Genomic DNA, 21,716 nt, shown 5'->3' with positions numbered 1-21,716 from the left:
CGATAGATGCATGAACATGTATGAGAATCACTAAATTAAATGCAGACAAGCAATGTACTGTACAACAGATATGATAGAGACAGACAGATATGAAACTCACTGATAGATGTGAAATGCACTATATAATATATATGACAGACAGACACATTATAATGCATAGAGACACTACGATAGATAGCTTGATATGAAAGGCGCCAAATAACAGATATGAAAAGCACTATATAATGTAAAGATAAATATGAGAGGCACTATATATAACGTAAACATAATTATGAGAGGCACTATATAATAGACAGATAGTTTTATTTTCCTCCATTATTGGGTTTTCAAATTCGAAACCATCCAAAAGGGAACGTTGAATCAAATTTACGTTTTGGAGCATTTTGCCACCTTTTCCCACCCCAGGTCTTTATGAAATCATTACTGAATGGTGGGCATACATGTAGCGATAAGTGAAACGATTAGTAAAACTGAGGGTTTCACTTCTCAGAAAACTGTGCCAAATAAATCTCGTTTTGCTTCCAGAGTTCAGTTTGTGGCGGTCAGATCCTACCTGGGTGTGTTTTCATGCTTTAATCTCGCATGTGTCAGCCTGCCAATTAAATATAAAGGTTTCTAATAAATGTGTCCACCCCGACAGGAAACAAACACTGGGATTTCTTGATGTCTTGTTTTGCTTCTACATCCCAAAATGTTCAGTGTGCTTGGTTGGTGGCACAAAATTGTCCCATTTGTGAGCGAGTGAGTGAGTGTACCCAGCAATAGGCTGACAAGGTACCCACCGGTAGACCCCGTCTTGAGAGCAATGCTGCTTGTGTTGGCTAGATCATCCTACTTATTGGGAAAAAAGTCCTAACACCTGTATAGATCAATAACTGCAATGTGTGTGAGGCGCTATATAAAGCTGAAGTCAAGCCTTTCTACAGGTGTAAGTGCAGTCTGCAATACCTGTGACGTCAATCAGGCAACGCCCATAACGTCAATCACGAAACGGACATCGAATGCCCGCGTACACAATGGTTAGGATTAGCGGTTGTGGGCGGGTTAACAGACTCAGAAGGCGTTTCCGACCGAGGGTCGTGGGCGTTCCTTGATGTTGTGGGCGTTCGTTTCATCATATCATTCAATCATTCATTTACCTAAAGCGGGCGGCAGTTCCACCCAACTTGATTTCTTTGGCAAAATTAGGGTGAGAAGTCAAGCAAAATGATCCCTTTTATTGGATAACTGAAAAAATTACAATATGCAGGCTTTAGAGGCAACTCAGGCCCCTTCTTCAGGCGAGATGTAATACAGAAACTGGAGGTCCCTGTGTTTATATACAGACCAGGACAAATGACAAACATTGGAAAACCTTTAAGTGAGACATCTTAATTGTAAAAAAAATAATAGACCCCTTCAGGCTAAGATTCATTTAGCGAGAGGGGAGAACAACGTATAGTCAAGACCTTTTGGATAAGATAACAGTAAGAAAAATTGAAGACGGACTGCGGCAATAATAGAGTGTGTCCACTAGATGGTGTCATTGTAAACAACTTTGACTTCTTATTTAAATATCCAGCACACAGATAATAGTATAAAATATGATTATAATGCAATAAAAATACATTTTTAGGTACAAAAAATCGTTTCAAGACTATACACTTTATTTAACTGTAAATTAACTCTTTTGGTGCTGTCTTTGGCTTTACAGTATGAATGAACACGTCAAATTACAGTTTAGCCATTCCACTTTGGTGTGAGCTGCAATTCTATTTTGCTTCTTTTCTGTTTTTGGTGACAAATCCAGGAGAGATCTGCCATCCCGGCTTCATTTTCATTCTTGTCAGTCTCAGAAATGACAAAAGGTAAGCCCCCTTTTTGATAAATCATAAGGTCTTTTCACTGAACATCAAAAGGTCCAGGAAGCTCTTTTCGCCAGGACCCCTTCATCATGTTAAGGATTTGTGCGACCAACACTCTGTGTCACCTCCTTCTCCTCCCACATTGAAACGGGGGTCTCATCCCGATGCCAGGTAGGCTCTCGCTTCCTCTCCTGCAAGTTCATTTGGACTTGGTCACATCCCAGATGCCAGCCCGCTTCTTCAATTCCAGGTACCCCTGAACTGAATTCCCCGTCCACACACCCGCACCCACCAATCCAAACCAGACGTGGATGCCCCTCCATGTAGACGTGGTCGTGAGGGTGTAGATCATAAGTAAGAAAAGAACGGTGGTCCCCTGGAAGAAACACATAAGCAGTCATGATTCTGATTTGTCCATCTGGGTACATTCAAAAGAAGTTTGACAAAGAGAAACAGAGGTCATTAAGAAAATGGAGACATAACACAAAGGAGGGGGGGACCACTCAGAGACCACCCAAGTAATGGGACACCATAGGTCACAACATAAGACCACCACATCAGCCACTGCAGGTGGTAAATGCCAGCCAGGTGGCCCCTGAAACCTCTGAGACTGCTGTCAGTTGCTGCCACCTAGTGGCCACAGCTTTCATTGACAGGTACACAATATGGCCAAAAGTTGGCAGACTTCCCACCAAGTGACTTGAGTTCATTCGTTTCGTTGTTAGCAGGGTCACCAAATTAGCACACATCCATTTCATCTCCATTGACAGACACAGGGTCGTGCTGAAGACCTCACTGTATTCAAACATGCCACTGTCAGAGGATGCCACCTGTGCCCCGAGTCACGACATGAAATGTCTGCTCTGGCAGACCTGCCCGCCCAACTGTAGGTGGTGTCATTGTGAAGGAGGAACATCAGGGAGCAACAACAGCCCAACCATGAAGTGGTGGACCATGCAAACCCACAGAGCGGGGGCAACAAGCATTGAAAAAGTGGCATCACTCATAGCAGAGTGCCAGAGTGCCTCTGGAAGTGACATCAACACAAGAACTGTGCGTCAGGAGCTCACTATGCCAAGCGCCAGCTGGAGTGTCGTAAAGCACGCTGACCGCCATTGGGCTCGTGGAGCGAGCGATGAATCAGGCTTCACTGCCTAGCAATGTGATGGATCAATCTGGGTTCGGCAGGTGCCAGCAGAATGCCACCTTCTGTACTGCATATTGCCTACCATAAAGTTTAGTGGCAGGGGGATAATGGTAAGGTTTGGGAAAGGCCCATTTGTTAAAGTGAGGGGTCCTGTTAATGCTACAGTGGGTTCAAGAACCTGTGGTGGCAACAATGGTTTAAAGGCGGGTTATGTTACCCTCTGGATTGGTCAACTGGCTGTTCTTAACCCATTCACTCCTGAACAGGGTCGTTGGGGTGCTGGAGCCTATCCCAGGTAGCACAGGGTGCAAGGCAGGAACAAACCCTGGACTGAAGTGACAGCCCAAAGCAACTCAGGGATTCCAGGCACAAATTTTGGACAGGAGGCATGGCTGGACTCTAAACTCACTTTTGTTACACAATCAACTGAGAATGATGCCCCATTGTCCACTCTGACATCTTAGTTGACTCCTGGATGTGCAGTATGGCGTCATGTAGGCCACATCCACGCTCAGTTCTTCTCAAGTGGGGGTCACGTCTTTTTGGGGTTTTTTTGGAAATTCCACCCCCATAACTCCAGAAGACCTGCCTTCGTTCCTTCCTTTGTTTCTACCTGAGGTGCTTCCCATTGTTAGCTTCTTTTCTGTAGAATCAGGCTGGGTGTCCCCACTTGGCACAAGCTGGCCCCAGTTCAGGGTCATTATGGTCACACAGACAGAGAAGGAAGGACAAGCAACTTACAAGAACTCGGCCTGCGAAGATGGGCGGCTCATCCTGTTTCGTTTTCAGGTTCTGTGCAGCCAGCGCCACAAAGCCGTCTCCGATCATCATGGCACCAAAGGCCCGGATGAGGTGCAGGTGGAAGGCGTCATCTTCAGGTTCATCGGTCTGTCAGGGATAACAACAGGGTGCAATGAGTCAATGGCAAAAAAAACTCTCAGCTTAGACAGAACATGAAAGCTGACAGCTTCTTGTTGTTTTCATAATCGTCAGCTGCACAAAAAAGAAACAAAATAAAAATAATAATCCAGGAGTCCACGCCACCCAAAAATCATATTTTCTATAAGTTACTTACCTCATGTAGTGTTGGCCTGGAAAGAAAAAATTGTAATTTCACATTTTCATGGAGAAAGACCCAAAAATGGCAAACAAATGGTGATCATCACTGGACAACAGCAAAGATTCTCAAAAATGTAAATGAAAGAGTTTCATGTTACTCGTATCACATCATGCATCATATATCATGCCATCCAGTCGTATGCCCAAAACATGCACAACGTATGCAGTTTTTGCTGAAATATTGTAAAACTAGCTGTGGCACCCATCTTAGATGGATTGAACTCAAAGTAATCAACGTAGACCTCGGCGTATTCAGCGTTACCATTTGCAGTGCAGCATCTATGGAAATGTATTTTGTAATTCTTGTAATAATAACATGCACTGCATTTGTCATTCCAACAGATGGCACACTAAAAAGTTTGCAGTAATAAAATGACACAAATGCAATGCCATTGGGTATGTCATTCTTAAAAGCAGTGTTAATCTTTGTGATGCGCCATCTGTTGAAATGAAAAAGAGCAACACATATTATAACTACAAAAGTTTGTGATATGCCACCTGTTGGGATGACAAATACAATGCATAAGTTTTGGCTACTATGCCATTTGGTATGTCATTCATAAAAGCAGTGTTGAGCTTTGTGATGCACCACCTGTTGGAATGAAAACACACAACACATTCTGTTACTACAAATGTTTGTGATATGCCACCTGTTGGAATGACAAATGCAATGCATAAGTCTCTGTTAATGTGCCATTTGGCATGCCATTTGTAAAAGTAGCATTAATCTTTGTGATGCACCATCTGTTGGAATGGAAAAAGAGCAACACATTTTATAACTAAAGGGTGGTGCACGAAAAACCGAACCATCTCTGACCGGCTGGCTTGACCTGTTATACAGACGGGTGCCATCGCGACATGTCACACTTCTCGCGAGTCACTTTCTCAAATTCACAATGTTTTCACAGAGGAACAAACTGTCAGCAAAGGTCTGTGGCCACCATCATCACCAAACCTATCCACTTGCGACTTTTACCTGTGGAGCAATCTGAAGGGAAACGTGTATGTCAATAATCCAAAGACAGTAATGGAACTGACGGACAATATTCGGAGTGAAATTGGAAAAATTGAAATGGCTGAGCTGTGTCGTGTCTATGACAATATGGTGCGGCGTGCAGAAAAGTGTATTGATGCACAAGAAAGTCATTTCCAGCACCTTCACTAACCAGTAAGTACAGATTTTTGTATTGCATATCTTTTGTTTCGTGTACGGGCTAAGAAAGGTACGTCGACGTTGGAGTCGGAAGATGGTTCGGTTTTTCGTGCATCACCCTGTACAAATAATTGTGATACACCATCTGTTGGAATGACAAATACAATGCATAAGTCTGTTAATATGCCATTTGGTATGTCATTCATAAAAGCAGGGTTAATCTTTGTGATGCACCACCTGTTGGAATGAAAGCACACAACACATTCTATTACTACAAATGTTTGTGATGCGCCACCTTTCAGAATAACAAATGCAATGCATATGTCTCTGTTATTTGCCATTTGGTATGGGATTCTTAAAAAACCAACAGAGTGTAATTGCAGCCTGCAGCATCAATGAGGTTAGTCACATAATGCCCTAAAATCACCCAATGCCTACAACATCAGTCATGAAGCACCCATTGAATGCCTGGTTACATTATGGTTATAAACAGGGCTGTGGGAGGGTCATCTGACTCAGAGAGTGTTTTTTGACTGACATTGTGGACATTCAGTGATGTTGTGGGTGTCACATGACCTACATCGTAATTATTGGGGGCTGCAGTTAGACTCGCTTCATAAAATCAATGTTAATGTTTGTGATGCCCCATCTGTTGGAACGAAAAATGCAATGTATTTTATTACTACAAATGTTTGTGATGCAGCATTGGTTGGACCCACAGAGACACAGCAAACAGATGGACCCACAGATACACAGACACGTATCCTTTTATAAATAACTCTGCAAAGTCACAGTAGTTCACAATCAGGAAGCCCCTTCTCCCAGGGTTGCACTTTTATGACATTTCATGCTGAACAGGTTCAGCCATCCATTCTGGAAGGTTCAGTGCTCCTCACAAACCAAAGCCGGACATCCTTCTGACCTACCGATCTGAAATAAATCCCTCCTTAGATGCCTGATGACCTGCCCTGCACATATGAAGGCCGCTGCTGATGTGTACGCATTGAGCCATCCTGTCAAGTCGTATGAAGAAGGTTCAGGCAGAACTCACCTGGAATCCCAGCAGCCAATCCGGACAGGCGAGCCAGAGAAGCCCAAACACACATGTGGCGAGGAAGTCAATGTGCAAGGTCAGCGACTGGGGGTCCGTCAACAGTCTGTTGAGCTCCACCACTGCTGCGGCTGTTGTCTTGGTGAATGACACGTGGCTTAGACTGCTGAGGATGAAGAAGAGGCAGGAGGCGATGTCCACTAGAGGGAGCTGCAAAAGCCAGAAGATTGGTGAGATGCTTGTGTTTGTTGTGCAGCACTTTAAGAGTGCGAGTGTACACACTGAGAGCAGACCGCCCGCCATCGCCAAATGGGCGTTTTATGTGAAAATCTAACGATACCAAAGTGTGCCAGACAGAACAAAAGTGGAGTTCCAAAAGCAGACATAATCATTGTACAAGTTTTGAGAAAATGTTTTCACAAAGCTTGCTGCCTCAGTGTTTTTAGATGTTTTTGTCAGATATTTCTATGGTGTACTGAAGTAGAATTACAAGAATTTCCGAAGTTTCAAAGGCTTTTATTGACAATTATATTACGTTTATGCAAAGAGTCTATATTTGCAGTGTTAGCCCTTCTTTCTTTTTCAAGACCTCTGCAATTCACTTTGGCAGGCTGGCAATCAATTTCTGGGCCCAATCCTGACTGATGGTGTGCTGGGGAGGCAGCTTAAAGAAGAGGGACGCCTCACGCCTGGACTAACTGGTGAGGAAGGCAGGCTCTGTTGTACCCACGGGGCTGGACAGTTTGACATCCATGGCAGAGCGACGGGCGCTGAGCAGACTCCAGTCAGTCATAGAGAATCCACTGAACAGGATCATCTCCAGAAAGAGGAGCAGCTTCAGCGACAGACTGCTGTCACCATCCTGCTCCACTGACAGACTGAGGAGACCCCACACTATGTGACTCTTCAATTCCACCCTTAAACGTTAACATTATATAAAGTTATTGTCTGTTATACCTGCATTGTCATCACTCTTTAATTTAATATTGTTATTATCAGTATGCTGCTGCTTGAGTATGGGAATTAATAAAGTATCTATCTATCTATCATATAGTGTCTTTCACTCTATCTATCTATCAATCTATCATATAGTGCCTTTCACTCTATCTATCTATCTATCTATCATATAGTGCCTTTCACTCTATCTATCTATCATATAGTGCCTTTCACTCTATCTATCTATCTATCTATCATATAGTGCCTTTCACTCTATCTATCTATCTATCTATCATATAGTGCCTTTCACTCTATCTATCTACAGTGCATCCGGAAAGTATTCACAGCGCATCACTTTTTCCACATTTTGTTATGTCACAGCCTTATTCCAAAATGGATTAAATTCATTTTTTTTCCTCAGAATTCTACACACAACACCCCATAATGACAATGTGAAAAACGTTTACTTGAGGTTTTTGCAAATTTATTAAAAATAAAAAAACTGAGAACTCACATGTACATAAGTATTCACAGCCTTTGCCATGAAGCTCATCCTGTTTCTCCTGATCATCCTTGAGATGTTTCTGCAGCTTCATTGGAGTCCACCTGTGGTATATTCAGTTGATGTGATATGATTTGAAAGGCACACACCTGTCTATAGAAGGTCCCACAGTTGACAGTTCATGTCAGAGCACAAACCAAGCATGAAGTCAAAGGAATTGTCTGTAGACCTCCGAGACAGGATTGTCTCGAGGCACAAACCTGAGGAAGGTTACAGAAAAATTTCTGCTGCTTTGAAAGTCCCAATGAGCACAGTGGCCTCCATCATCCGTAAGTGGAAGAAGTTCGAAACAACCAGGACTCTTCCTAGAGCTGGCCAGCCATCTAAACTGAGTGATTGGGGGAGAAGGGAGGTGACCAAAAACCCGATGGTCACTCTGTCAGAGCTCCAGAGGTCCTCTGTGGAGAGAGGAGAACCTTCCAGAAGGACAACCATCTCTGCAGCAATCCACCAATCAGGCCTGTATGGTAGAGTGGCCAGACGGAAGCCACTCCTTAGTAAAAGGCACATGGCAGCCCACCTGGAGTTTGCCAAAAGGCACCTGAAGGACTCTCAGACCAGGAGAAACAAAATTCTCTGGTCTGATGAGACAAAGATTGAACTCTTTGGTATGATCGTTTGGAGGAAACCAGGCACCGCTCATCACCAGGCCAATACCATCCCTACAGTGAAGCACGGTGCTGGCAGCATCATGCTGTGGGGATGGAACTGGGAGACTAGTCAGGATAAAGGGAAAGATGACTGCAGCAATGTACAGAGACATCCTGGATGAAAACCTGCTCCAGAGCGCTCTTGACCTCAGACTAGGGCGACGGTTCATCTTTCAGTAGGACAACGACCCTAAGCACACAGCCAAGATATCAAAGGAGTGGCTTCAGGACAACTCTGTGAATGTCCTTGAGTGGCCCAGCCAGAGCAGAGCCAGACTTGAATCTGATTGATCATCTCTGGAGAGATCTTAAAATGGCTGTGCACCGACGCTTCTCATCCAACCTGATGGAGCTTGAGAGGTGCTGCAAAGAGGAATGGGTGGAACTGGCCAAGGATAGGTGTGCCAAGCTTGTGGCATCACATTCAAAAAGACTTGAGGCTGGAATTGCTGCCAAAGGTGCATCGACAAAGTGTTGAGCAAAGGCTGTGAATACTTATGGACATGGGATTTCTCAGTTTTTTTTATTTTTAATAAATTTGCAAAAACCTCAAGTAAACTTTTTTCACATTGTCATTATGGGGTGTTGTGTGTAGAATTCTGAAGAAAAAAAATGAATTTAATCCATTTTGAAATAAGGCTGTAACATAACAAAATGTGGAAAAAGTGATGCGCTGTGAATACTTTCCGGATGCACTCTATCTATCTATCTATCTATTATATAGTGCCTTTCACATATCTATCTATCTATTGTATAGTTCCTTTTCTATCTATCTATCTATCTATCTATATTATATAGTGCCTATCTATCCATCTATCTATCTATTATATAGTGCCTTTTCTATCTATCTATCTATCTATTATATAGTGCCTTTCACACATCTATCTATCTATTGTATAGTGCCTTTCATATATCTATCTATGTATTCTTGCAGAATCAGAATTGGTGAGTTTTTTTTTGTCCACCCGCCTCTTAAAGATTCTCAATGGGATTTAAGGTCTGGGGGGGGTTTCCTGGCCATGGACCCCAAATTTCAATGTTTTGTTCCCTGAGCCTCTTATTTCTCACTTTTGCCTTATAACCCGGTGCTCCATCAAGCTGGTCACCAAACTGTTCTTGGATGGTTGGCAGACGTTACTCTCAGTAGATGTTTTGGTCCCATTCTGTATTCATGGCTGTGTTCTTGGGCCAAATTGTGAGTGAGCCCATTGCCTTGGCTGACATGAATGGACTCAGGATGCTTTACTGTTGGCATGACACAGGACTGATGGTAGCGCCACTCACTTTTCTTTTTTCCAGATGCCCCAAACAATCAGAAAGTAATTCATCTAAGAAAATGACTTGACCCCAGCAGTTCACTCCCAGAATATCAGTCTGTCCTTGATGGCTTCTTTGCTGCCCTTCTTGACACCCACCAGGCCATCCTCTAAAAGTGTTCGCCTCACTCCCACCTGCCTGCTGCCATTCGTGATCCAGCTCTGCACTGGTGGTGCCCGCAGCTGAATCAGCTTTAGGAGACGGTCCTGGCACTTGCTGGACTTTCTTGGGTGCCCTGAGGTCTTCTTCACTTCTCTATTGGAACTCGATCAGAATGACAGGGTGGTCTCCAGCCTCGTCCTCGTCGACACTCTCATCTGTTAATGAGAGGATCACTGAAGTGACATCAGCAGGTCCTTTTGTGCCAGGGCTGACATGCAGTGCTTTTTTGAGGATTACGTTCATTTTCATGGCAAAAGAGAGACTTTGTAATTAACTGCAATTCATCTGATCGCTCGTCAGAACATTCTGGAGTCAATGAAGGTTGCCATCATAAAAACGGAGGCAGCAAACTTTGTGAAAATTAATATTTATGTCATTCTCAAAACTTTTGGCCACGACTGTAAACCGGGCCAGTAGATGAAATGCTTATTGTTTAATTAAATGCATAGATAATTAACAGATAATGAGAGTTAAGTCAGTAAACATTTGTTAGATCGCATTCATTCACCACGTCATATTCACAAACCCGCTGGCAGAGAGACAAACAGACGGCATGGCTCCTGGGAATGGGGTTGAGTGGAAATACAGGGACGACGTTGAATGTAGGGTGGCACGGTGGCACAGTGGTGGCACTGTTGCCTCACAGTAAGGAGACGAGGGTACACATCCCAGGTCCTCTCTTTGTGGAGTTTGCATGTTCTCCCCGTGTCTGTGTGGGTTTTCTCTGGGGGGCTCTGTTTTTTCCCACAGTGCAAAGCCAGCCAGGTTAGGTGAATTGGCGCTCCTCAATTTGCCCTCTTATGTGGTCCAGGGTCTGTTCCTGCCTTCCGCTCTATCCTGGCTGGGACAGGCTTAAGCAGACCCCCCGGGACCCTGTTCAGGACTAAGTGTGTTAGACAATGACTGACTGACTGACTGACTTTGAATGTGACCCCTAAACTAACATGGATTCCATCTGCGTGGAGAAGAACATTTCCCGAGGACCCGTGATGTCACTTCAGCCCTGAACCACGATTGGCCCGCCATCTCAAATACCACCTGACCCAAGAAAGCCTGGTCATTGTTGACCGGAGCTCAAAGAAGATGGAAGCCTATTGGGTGGGCAACCATTCGCATCATTTTTATTGAACTTTTGCTTTGTTTGTGCACATAGCAACCCAGACGTTAAATGGGGAATGCCAGCTGGCACCCCAACTCTTCTTCTGTCCCTTTGCAGCATTTTTTATTAGCATTATTTCAAAGAAGTATCGGGTGTGCTAATTGATAATGTTCTACGTCATTAAATACGGGGGTCTTCCCAGACTGTCTTAAGACTACTGTAGTTAAACCCCTACTTAAGAAACATAATCTTGACCCCTCGGCTCTTGAAAATTTGAGACCCATTTCTAACCTGCCCTTCTTAAGTAAAGTTCTAGAGAAGGCAGTCATTATGCAGTTAAATGACCACCTAAATAAACCTGCTATTCTTGATAAATTTCAGTCGTGTTTTAGAACAAATCACAGCACAGAAACTGCACTCGTTAAAGTAGTAAATGACTTGCGGGTGAATGCAGACAGAGGCCATTTATCTGTTCTCATCCTCTTAGATCTGAGTGCTGCATTTGACACCATTGATCACAACTATTCGTAGAAATCGCCTTAGTCAATGGGTGGGCCTCTCTGGCAGGGTCTTAAATTGGTTTGAATCTACCTGGCAGGTAGAAAATATTTAGTTAGTTGTGGTAATTATACTTCAAAGACCCCTGATATTCTATATGGTGGTCCACAAGGCTCTATCCTGGTCCGCTGTTCTTCTCAATCTACATGCTTCCGTTAGGTCATATTATTTCAGGGCACAACGTGAGCTACCACAGCTATGCTGATGACACACAGCTGTACTTATCAATAGCACCTGATGACCCTGATTCTCTTGATTCACTGACAGAATGTCTGACTTGTATCTCAGAATGGATGAATAGTAACTTTCTCAAGTTAAATAAAGAAAACTGAAATCTTAGTGATTGGCAATAATGGATACAATGAGGCTATTAGAAATAAACTGGATACATTAGGATTAAAAGTCAAGACGGAGGTAAAAAGCTTAGGGGTGATTGTTGACTGTAATCTGAATTTTAAATCGCATATTCATCAGATCATTAGGACAGCATTTTTTCACTTAAGAAACATAAGTAAAGTTAGACCGCTTATATCACTGAAAGATGCTGAGAAATGAGTTCACGCGTTTGTTTTCAGTCGACTAGATTACTGTAACGCACTCCTCTCAGGACTACCCAAAAAAGACATAAATCACTTGCAACTAGTGCAGAATGCAGCTGCTAGAATCCTAACTAGGAAAAGAAAATCCGAACACATTTCTCCAGTTTTGATGTCACTACACTGGTTGCCTGTGTCATTCAGGATTGACTTTAAAATACTGCTTATGGTTTATAAAGCCTTAAATAATCTCGCCCCATCTTATATATCGGAATGTCTGACATTTTATATTCCAAATCGTAACCTCAGATCCTCAAATGAGTGCCTGCTTAGAATTCCAAGAACAAAACTTAAAAGAAGTGGTGAGGCGGGCGGGCGGGCAGCCTTCTGCTGTTATGCACCTCAAATCTGGAATAGCCTGCCAATAGGAATTCGCCAGGCTGATACAGTAGAGCACTTTAAAACACTGCTGAAAACACATTACTTTAACATGGCCTTCTCATAACTTCACATTAACTTAATCCTGCTACTCTGTATATCCAACTCATTATAATAACTATCCATGGTGGCTCTAAAATCTGTACTAACCTCTAATCTTTCTTCTGTTTCCTTTTCCGGTATCCTTTTGGTGGTGGCTTGTGCCACCACCATCTACTCAAAGCACCGTGATGTTCCAACAATGATGGATGGATTAAAAGCCAGAAGTCTGTATGACCATCAACATCAAGTGACTCCGTGAGAACCCTAACTACAAAGACGACTGTTTCATTTATGGCGGTCCCGTGGCCTGGAACCCCTGCAGATTTTTTTTTTTTTTTCTCCAGCCATCTAGAGTTTTTGTTCTGTTTTTTTCTGTCCACCCTGGCCATCAGACCTTACTCCTCTTCTATGTTAACTAATGTTGTCTTGTTTTAATTTCTTATTTTGTCTTTTATTTTTCTTTTCTTCATTATGTAAAGCACTTTGAGCTACTTTTTGTATGAAAATGTGCTATATAAATAAATGTTGTTGTTTTATTCGGTTTAATCCAATAGTTCGTAGCGCAAGGCAGGACTCCGAATGCCCAGAATGCCATTAAATCAAAGAGCACACTTATGTAGAGCCAATTGAGGGTCACTAGTTAAACTAACTTGCGCCTCTTTGGGGACGTGTGTGAGGAACGTGCAAACTTCACACAGCTAATGAACAGGGGAGAGGGGGGGTCCTTGGGATTTAAACCACAGACACTGGATTTAACAAAATTCATGTTAAGTTAAATCAAGATACTCAATAACAGTGGTGGAGCAAGGCTTTAGAACGGGACGGGGGGCAAGCTCAGGTACTAAGCCCCCACCCACCAGCTATCCCCCACGCCCAGCACACAACTCACATAAACTCCAAGCATTTTCTTTTTTAATTTTATTAATTTTATTGCAATCATTCCATACAAATCAATCCATTTTTACAAAAAGTAGGATTGAGAGCAAATCGACCGCCACCCCACATAACCGCACGTAAACTCCAAGCATTTAGCATTTTATTGATTGTGACTACAGTAATCCCTCGCTATATCACGCTTTGACTTTCGCGGCTTCACTCTATCACGGATTTTAAATGTAAGCACATCTAAATATATACCACGGAAATTTCGCTAGTTCGCCGCTTTCTGCGGACACTGTGTCTTTTAATTTATGGTACACGCTTCCTCAGTTTGTTTGCCCAGTTGATTTCATACAAGGGACGCTATTGGCGGATGGCTTACAAGCTACCCAATCAGAGCATGTATTACATATTAACTAAAACTCCTCAATGCTATAAGATATGCTTTCCTCGTGGTGCTCGATTGTTTGCTTGTCTCTGCGTCTATCTCACCCTCTCTGACATTTTCTGCGCCTGACGGAGGAGATGTGAGCAGAGGGGCTGTTTGCACAGAAGCTCTTTGCTTAAAAGATACTGACGCTCCTCTAAAAAATGCCGCTTTATTGCGGTGCTTCGGGCAAACTTAAAAGCACACGTATTGATTTTTTGATTGTTTGCTTTTCTTTGCGAGCGCTCGCTCCTCTCTTAAATTCTCTGCTCCTGACGCGCATTATTTGAAGATAAGATATGTTTGCATTCTTTTAATTGTGAGAAAGAACTGTCATCTCTGTCTTGTCATGGAGCACAGTTTAAACTTTTGACTAAATGGTGTTATTTCATGTTTAGAGGGCTCTAATAATGTTAACAGGGTGGGAGAGTTTATAAGAGCTTAAAATATATAAAAATATCCATACAAACATATGGTTTCTACTTAAGGATTTTCATCTATCGCAGGGGGTTTTGGAACGCAACCCCCGCGATCGAGGAGGGATTACTGTACTGGGATCAGCTGGTGATTTTTAGATCTTGAGAGGGGGTCACTGGAATTGCTTTCTTGAGTTTTAAGCCTGAACGAGCAAACATGGACCCCCGAATGGGCCTGTCAAGTGCTATCCCAGGGGCCTAAGGCTTAGAGGGTCCTCATGAAAATGAAACTAACAGATTCTCAGAAGCTGAGGACAGGTGTGTTGGTAAGGATTTTGGGCCCCCCATGTATAGCTGTGTGGTGACATCTGCAGGCCTGCATTGGATGGTGGAGTTTAGATATTAAGTTGAGCTCATGAAGATGGCCGTACTGTGCAGTTACTCCAACGTTGGATGCTTAGACTGCAGCTTGTGAGCCTCAGCAGCAAAATTCGACTCTAGTGAGGACCACCTCACTTGGGGTGATCTGGGGACTCTGACTCCATGATTGCTTGTGAGGAACGCCCATTGTGTTATGGTCCCTAATTTGTGTCATGGCATAGCATCTTATCACGGGGGTCTTACTATATTTGTGTTTGACCTGTGTGAAAAAGTAAGTGCACCCCAAGGAAATTGTTGACTTTTCTCAACATACTTGACCAGGCAAACTTGTGTTGTCAGGCCTGTGACTCTCAAAAGGTGTACAGTGGAAGAAGATGGTAAACCATGAGGAGATGGTTCAAAAAAATGTCTCTTCATTTGAAGCTGGGTTCCCTGTTTTAGGATATCTGTCCACTTTGGACTTTCCTAAGAAGCTGTGGTAGTTATGCAGCTTCGCCTCTGCTGGTTTTATCTCTGGCCTCCGTGAATCACAGACCAGGAATTCAGAAGGCAGAGGGGCCTGGTGGCCAGCAGAGTGGTGGCTCAGAGGTAGGGGTCTGCACTGGTAATTGGAAGGTTGCCAGTTCAAATCCCGTAAATGCCAAAGTGACTGTACTCCATTGGGCCCCTGAGCAAGGCCCTTAACCAGCAATTGCTCTGTCCTGGGTATGACGTTAATCTGCACCCAGCCCTGCAGATAGGCCCTCCAACCTACAGGGAAAAACCTTGGATGTTGGTGGCAGAACTGGCACTCCAGCCACCATAAAAAACCTCCCACTGTTCCATTTCATCTGAACGGGTGTAGTGCTGAGGTGTCACCCATTACATGGCTGGCACTCAGGTCCTAATCTGGGATCTTGAGGTGGTTTCTCATGTGGCGGGTGCGGCAATGTGCTGTATGAGTGTGTGCTCCTAACCTCTCTTCTCTTTCATCTTTTTCCATTGTTCATCTTTCTAGAGTGATGGGTGAAGGTATCTGATGGCAGAGGGGTTCCCAAATCTTTGCATCTGAAGACTTTTGAATGCTGTGTGTCCCCTTTGGGCTCTTTTGGAAGCTCTGGCAGCTACGCAACTTAGCCTCTCGTTGATGGATCTCCAGCCTTAGTGGATCACAGACAAGGCATTCTGGTGGCTGAAAGAAAGCCTTGACTCAATTCCCAGAGGATCCTTCCCCGTGAGTGAGGGTGTTAAGTTAACGTTGTCAGCACCGGCACATTGTGATGTTGAAGTAAAGAGGGCTCTGGGTCGTCGTTTTCAGAGTTCCAATGTGCCTCACATGTTGCTTGACTATGTTCAGTGCTAACTTAGGACCCCAGAATCACCCTAGTTGTTCTCTTCTGTACTTTCTTTTAATGTCGCTATGTTATTTGCTTTTTGTCCACCACACTGCCTGTGGTTCTCTCTGTGAAGAAAACTTCCTAATATTTGTGTGAAATTTACCATTAACAAGTGTCCCCGTGTTCTTGATGAATTCCCTTGGGATTAATAAAGTATCTATCTATCTATCTCTCTATATAGTGCCTTTCATATCTATCTATCCATCTCTCTATATAGTGCCTTTCATATCTATCTATCTATCTCTCTATATAGTGCCTTTCATATCTATCTATCTATCTATCTATCTATTTTAAAGTCACCATCGCGATCCACTGGAATCATTCCCTTCATCATTTTAAACACTTCAGTCAAGTCTCCTCTTCATCTTCTTTAAAGGCTCAGCTCTTTTAATCTTTCCTCATAACTCATCTCCTCTACTCCTGGAGTCAGCCTAGTCCCTCTTCTCTGGACTTCCTCTAGTGCTGCTATGTCCTTTTTGTAATATGGAAACCAAAAATGCACCCAGTACTCTAAAGAAGGCCTCACTGTTATATAACATAAGCATAACCCCCTTGGATTTGTACCCCACACCTGGTGATACATTATTTATCCAAAGATCCTCTTATCCTCTGTAAACTGTCTCAATGTAGATAGTGATGAGCCCACCATGACTCCTAGGTCCTTCTCATAAGGTGTGTGTTCAAGATTCAGACCTCCCACTGTGTACTCAAATCTAAAAATTTGACTTCCTTCATGTAAGACTTAAATACACAGTGGAAGGTCTAAAACTTGAACACATACCTTCATAAGAAAGAGTCATGGTGGACTAATCTCTATCTATAGCCAGACCCCATGTGCTGAAGTGATCAAGAAAGCTAATAGGAAGTTTGAAGGTCTTCACTGTTTTGTTTCTTTTCTTTTGAACATTTACCAAAACATTACTCTTTATATTCTTTCATGACATTCATTCCAATAATTTCTTTACTTACCTTATCACCATATAATTTTGACATACAGTTCCCATGAAAGGCGTTCAGCAAAATGGCCAAAAATGCCTGTAAACAGAAAAAGAAAATGAGCAAAATTACGGATAAGAAATTCTTCAGACTGTTGTGCTGAAAGTTTGAGTGGCAGTGGACTATTCTTACAGCTCTGGATACCCTGATGGCGAAAGTTGTGAATGTTGACATGACACCAACCTTCCATTACCCTAACTGTCACTGGACTCCTGGTTTGCCCTTGGGATTAATAAAACATCTATCTGTCTATCTATCTATCTGTCTGACTTTTTGCACCTTTGCGTCGTTTTGCGCAGCCTGCTGCTCTTTATAGCTAAGCCTCCACGTGCTTTTAGGATCAATCACCCGTATCACTCTTCCCAACTGCCGCCCCCCGCCTCCTCCCAATTCCCTTTAGTGTTCCCGTTGCTTACAATGAGCTTGGAAGTGGCCTGCGCACTCCGAGCTGCGCAGTCCCGCCTCTTCTTTAGGAGGAGGAGTTTGAAGTTGCTTGACAGCCATACACAGACCAGGGTCCGGATCACGTGATAGTGTGCGCCGTCTGAAGGTGGACTCGCGCCCTGCAGTTGGTGACAAGAAAAGGATAAGAAGACTTGGTAAGCGACGAGGTTTGTGACCTGCCACAAACAGAACGTCCACACATCTCTTCAAGTTCAAGTTTACTGTCACCTCAGCAGTTTTTTCAGGATTTTCGTGGGAGTTTTTTTTCTTGTGTTCACAGAGTTGCAACGCTCCCACAAAACAGGGCCTGTTGACGGCCATTGAAGAATTCCTAAACGTGATTTTTGTCTTTACAAGCAATACATTGTTGTAGTTGTAAAATTAAATATTTACTTGCACGTCGCCTCAGAATAGCAACAAAACAATTCCAAAAAAAGAACACACAAATTCCATCAGCACACTTAAAATGTATAAAGCAATATTTCGGACAGAGTTAAAAAAATAAATACATACGCAAATGAATAAAAATACTGTGAAATGTGACAACGAATAAAGAAAAAGCGTAAATAAATAAATGTGCTACGCAAAATGTTTTTATGCTGCACATTTATTATTTCATGTTTTGTCGTTAATATTTCTCCAAAGGCAGCTTGAACTACGGCTTCCGTTTAAAACTGCCACTTTCACTCGTCAAAGCAGAGACGGTGGGCTCTGGCGAGGGGTTCTGAGAATAAAACGATTTGTTGTATCACAATAATGACAGCATTCTAGTTGTGGTGATGGTGACGCATACGAAGGTAACGAATGACGAAGCCACTTCTGAGTGGATCGTTCCCTGCAACTAAATTTTGTTGTACCGAAGTATAATGACAATAAAGCGCTCTCTCTCTCTCTCTCGCTGCATCTTCATATATATATATATATATATATATATATATATATATATATATATATACTCAGCAAAAAAAGAAACGTCCCTTTTTCAGGACTGTGTATTTCAACAATACAATAATGTTTTAAAAATCCAAATAACTTTACAGATCTTCATTGTAAAGGGTTTAAACAATGTTTTCCATGCATGTTCAATTAACCATAATCAATTAATTAACATGCACCTGTGGAATGGTCGTTAAGACCTTAACAGCTTACAGAAAGTAGCCATTTAAGGTCACAGCTCTAAAAACGCAGGACACTAAAGAGACTTGTCTACCGACTGTGAAAGATGCCCAGGGTCCCTGCTCATCTGCGTGAACGTGCATGAGGACTGCTGATGTGGCTAGGGCAATAAATTGCCATGTCCGCACTGTGAGACGCCTAAGACGGCGCTACAGGGAGACAGGAAGGACAGCTGATCATCCTCGCAGTGGAAGACCACGTGTAACAACACCTGCACAGGATCGGTACATCCGAATATCACACCTGCGTGACAGGTACAGGATGGCCACAACAACTGCCCGAGTCACACCAGGAACACACAATCCCTCCATCAGTGCTCAGACTGTCCGCAATAGGCTGAGAGAGGCTGGACTGAGGGCTTGTAGGCCTGTTGTAAGGCAGGTCCTTACCAGACATCACCAGCAACAACGCCGCCTATGGGCACAAACCCACCTTCGCTGGACCACACAGGAGTGGCAAAAGTGCTCTTCACTGATGAGTCGGCTTTGTCTCACCAGGGTGATGGGCGGATTCGTGTTTATCGTCGAAGGAATTGAGCACGTCTGGGACCTGCTGGATGCAGGGTGAGGGCTAGGGCCATTCCCCAGAAATGTCCAGGAACTTGCAGGTGCCTTGGTGGAAGAGTGGGGTAACATCTCACAGCAGGAACTGACAAATCTGGTCCAGTCCATGAGGAGGAAATGCACTGCAGTACTTCAAGCAGCTGGTGGCCACACCAGAGACTGACTGGTACTTTTGATTTTGAGCCTCCCTTCATTCAGGGACACACTGTGAAACATTTGTAGTTTATGTCTTATGGTGTTGACTCTTTTAGTGTTCATACAAATATTTACACATTAAGTTTACTGAAAGTAAAAACAGTTGAAAGTCAGAGGACGTTTCTTTTTTTGCTGAGTATATATTAAATATATATATATATATATATATATATGGCAACAACAAAGAACAACAACAACCCTCAAACTGAAGAATAGAAGACACCGACATGGCAAGATACAATTAAACGCTCAAGGGGTCGCATATCTTTCCTTTACGTCCGAGCTGTGGTCAGCGAAGGGCGCCGTTTTGTCACCTCAAGATGCGCGCGCTCCCGACACCGAGGCCCCACCTCCAAACGGTCATCAAAGTTCAATTATACTGAAAGCGCACTATGGATATCGAGGGTGCCGTTTTGTATAAGTACCCCAGCGTGCATTGGGTTTAAAGATAGGGTACCAGCCTATAGCAGGGTAAATACACACACATCAGGGCCTAATGTGGCATCACCAGTGCAGCACCTACTCCACGTGTCTTAGGACTGTGAGAGGAAACCAGAGCACCCGAAGTAAGTCCATAAAGATACAGAGAGAACATGCAAACATCACACAAGGGGCACCAAGGACCTGAACTCTGGTCTCCTTACTGCAAACCAGCAGTGCTAACCTTTCACCACCCTGCCACCCTTAGAACATGTCATAGTCACTTAGTTATGTGTAAAAGAAGATTCACTCTTTACTTAGTCAGTCAAACTGCTCAAAACAGATAGTTGAATGATCGTACTCTTTATTTTTAATACATAGATAATAGGAAAAGCACTATATAACTGATCAATAGAGAATGAAAGGCACATAACAGAGAGATAGATAGATAATGAAAGGAACTATATAACAGATAGACAGACAATGAAAGGCACTATATAGCTGAAAGATGGGTAGGTAGACAGATAGAAAGGCACTATATAATTAATAGGCATGTATTTATCCCATTGGAGGAATTTAGCTTTTTATAGAAGCTCAAAGAATAAATCCATACTAACCACAACCTTGCATCCTGTGCTCTGATGACTATCAAATATAATTCTACACTTTGTGACCAGAATCAAGACACTCCACCTAGATGTACTCCAATTGGGGAAAATGTAGCCAGTTGTATCTCGAATGTTGTCGATAACCTTGGATGAATGCGGCAGTGCCATTGATGATCTCAGATGCTCTTTCTGAGTGGTCTGCTGGCTGTCCTCACACCCATTGCCCACTCTCACACTCATTCAAGTTCAGCCGCTTTCTCAGATTTGACATTACATGATTGTTTTTTTTTTCTCGTGTTTGGGGTGGTCGAACAATGGTTCAAGCCCATGCAGGGGCCCTCACTGCCCCCGTATACACAGTCTGTCCGTTCGCATTCTTATATTCACAAAACTCCTTTTTCCCCCTTTGACTTGCGCGACTCTCCAGGACCCACCCACCCGCCTGCCGTGAAACACAACCTCCACACCACCGTGCGTCTTAAATACCTGGACATGGAGGAGTGCCCTGGGGGTAAAGACATAAAGTGCGCTGAGGCTGAGACCCACGACGATCTCTGCGGTGGTCCACACGCCGGTCTCCATCGCCGCCCGATGAAATTCACAAGAGCGCCCTGCCGCTGCATCGCCGGGTATTTAAGGAGCAGGCGCGCTTACACAACGCGCTTATGTAAGGGGAGGGGGTGGCGGCGGGCGTGTGAGGATGGATGACCCTTAAAGTAAATTAACTGGAAATCCGAGGCGGGCTCGAGCTCCTCCAATCACAGATCTTCAGCTTTCAGGACCCTGGCTGTCTGAGGCAGATGTTACTTAACGTAAGACACTCGTACGTATACAGAGCGCTTCTCTCCTTTATATTAAACTTTTCTGCAGCCTTGCCTTGAATTATTTCTTTGTCAAATAACTGTAATCTGTTCGTTGCCTCCTGTGATTTGAATTAGGAATGTTGCTGATACATTTTTGGAATACCTAAGTTTCCCAAGAGACATCCTTGCCTTTGTATCATTCTTCTTCTTCTTCTTCTTCTTATACTTTTCATAAAATCTAAAGCTTCGTTTTACCTAAAATGCTATTCTTGTCAGTATATGTTTTACTTAGTTTATTGATAAGTGTAAATTGATGCCGGGACGCACGCATTCGTGTTTTTGGGGGCGTTGCGTATATTCATTTTTTTTATTTGCATTATATTCATATTTGCTTTATCAAGACCCTGTGATGGGCTAT

At 43.3% G+C, this 21,716-nt stretch overlaps 1 protein-coding gene across 1 annotated transcript; it reads right to left on the bottom strand.

The window, feature by feature from the left end:
• Nucleotides 1-1,999: 1,999 nt before the first annotated feature.
• LOC120536053 lies at nt 2,000-21,306 on the bottom strand. Its single transcript, XM_039764394.1, has 6 exons — nt 20,982-21,306; nt 17,506-17,652; nt 17,063-17,128; nt 6,315-6,524; nt 3,733-3,879; nt 2,000-2,220 (listed from the first exon to the last, which is right to left on the bottom strand). The coding sequence occupies exons 1-6, from the start codon at nt 21,075-21,077 to the stop codon at nt 2,044-2,046; spliced, it is 843 nt and encodes a 280-aa protein (XP_039620328.1). The 5' UTR covers nt 21,078-21,306; the 3' UTR covers nt 2,000-2,043.
• Nucleotides 21,307-21,716: the final 410 nt, after the last annotated feature.

The sequence above is a fragment of the Polypterus senegalus genome, chromosome 9, assembly GCF_016835505.1.
Source record: "Polypterus senegalus isolate Bchr_013 chromosome 9, ASM1683550v1, whole genome shotgun sequence".
NCBI lineage: Eukaryota > Metazoa > Chordata > Cladistia > Polypteriformes > Polypteridae > Polypterus > Polypterus senegalus.
Note: the sequence above shows the minus strand (reverse complement) of the source record. Positions and strands in the feature narration are given on the sequence as shown.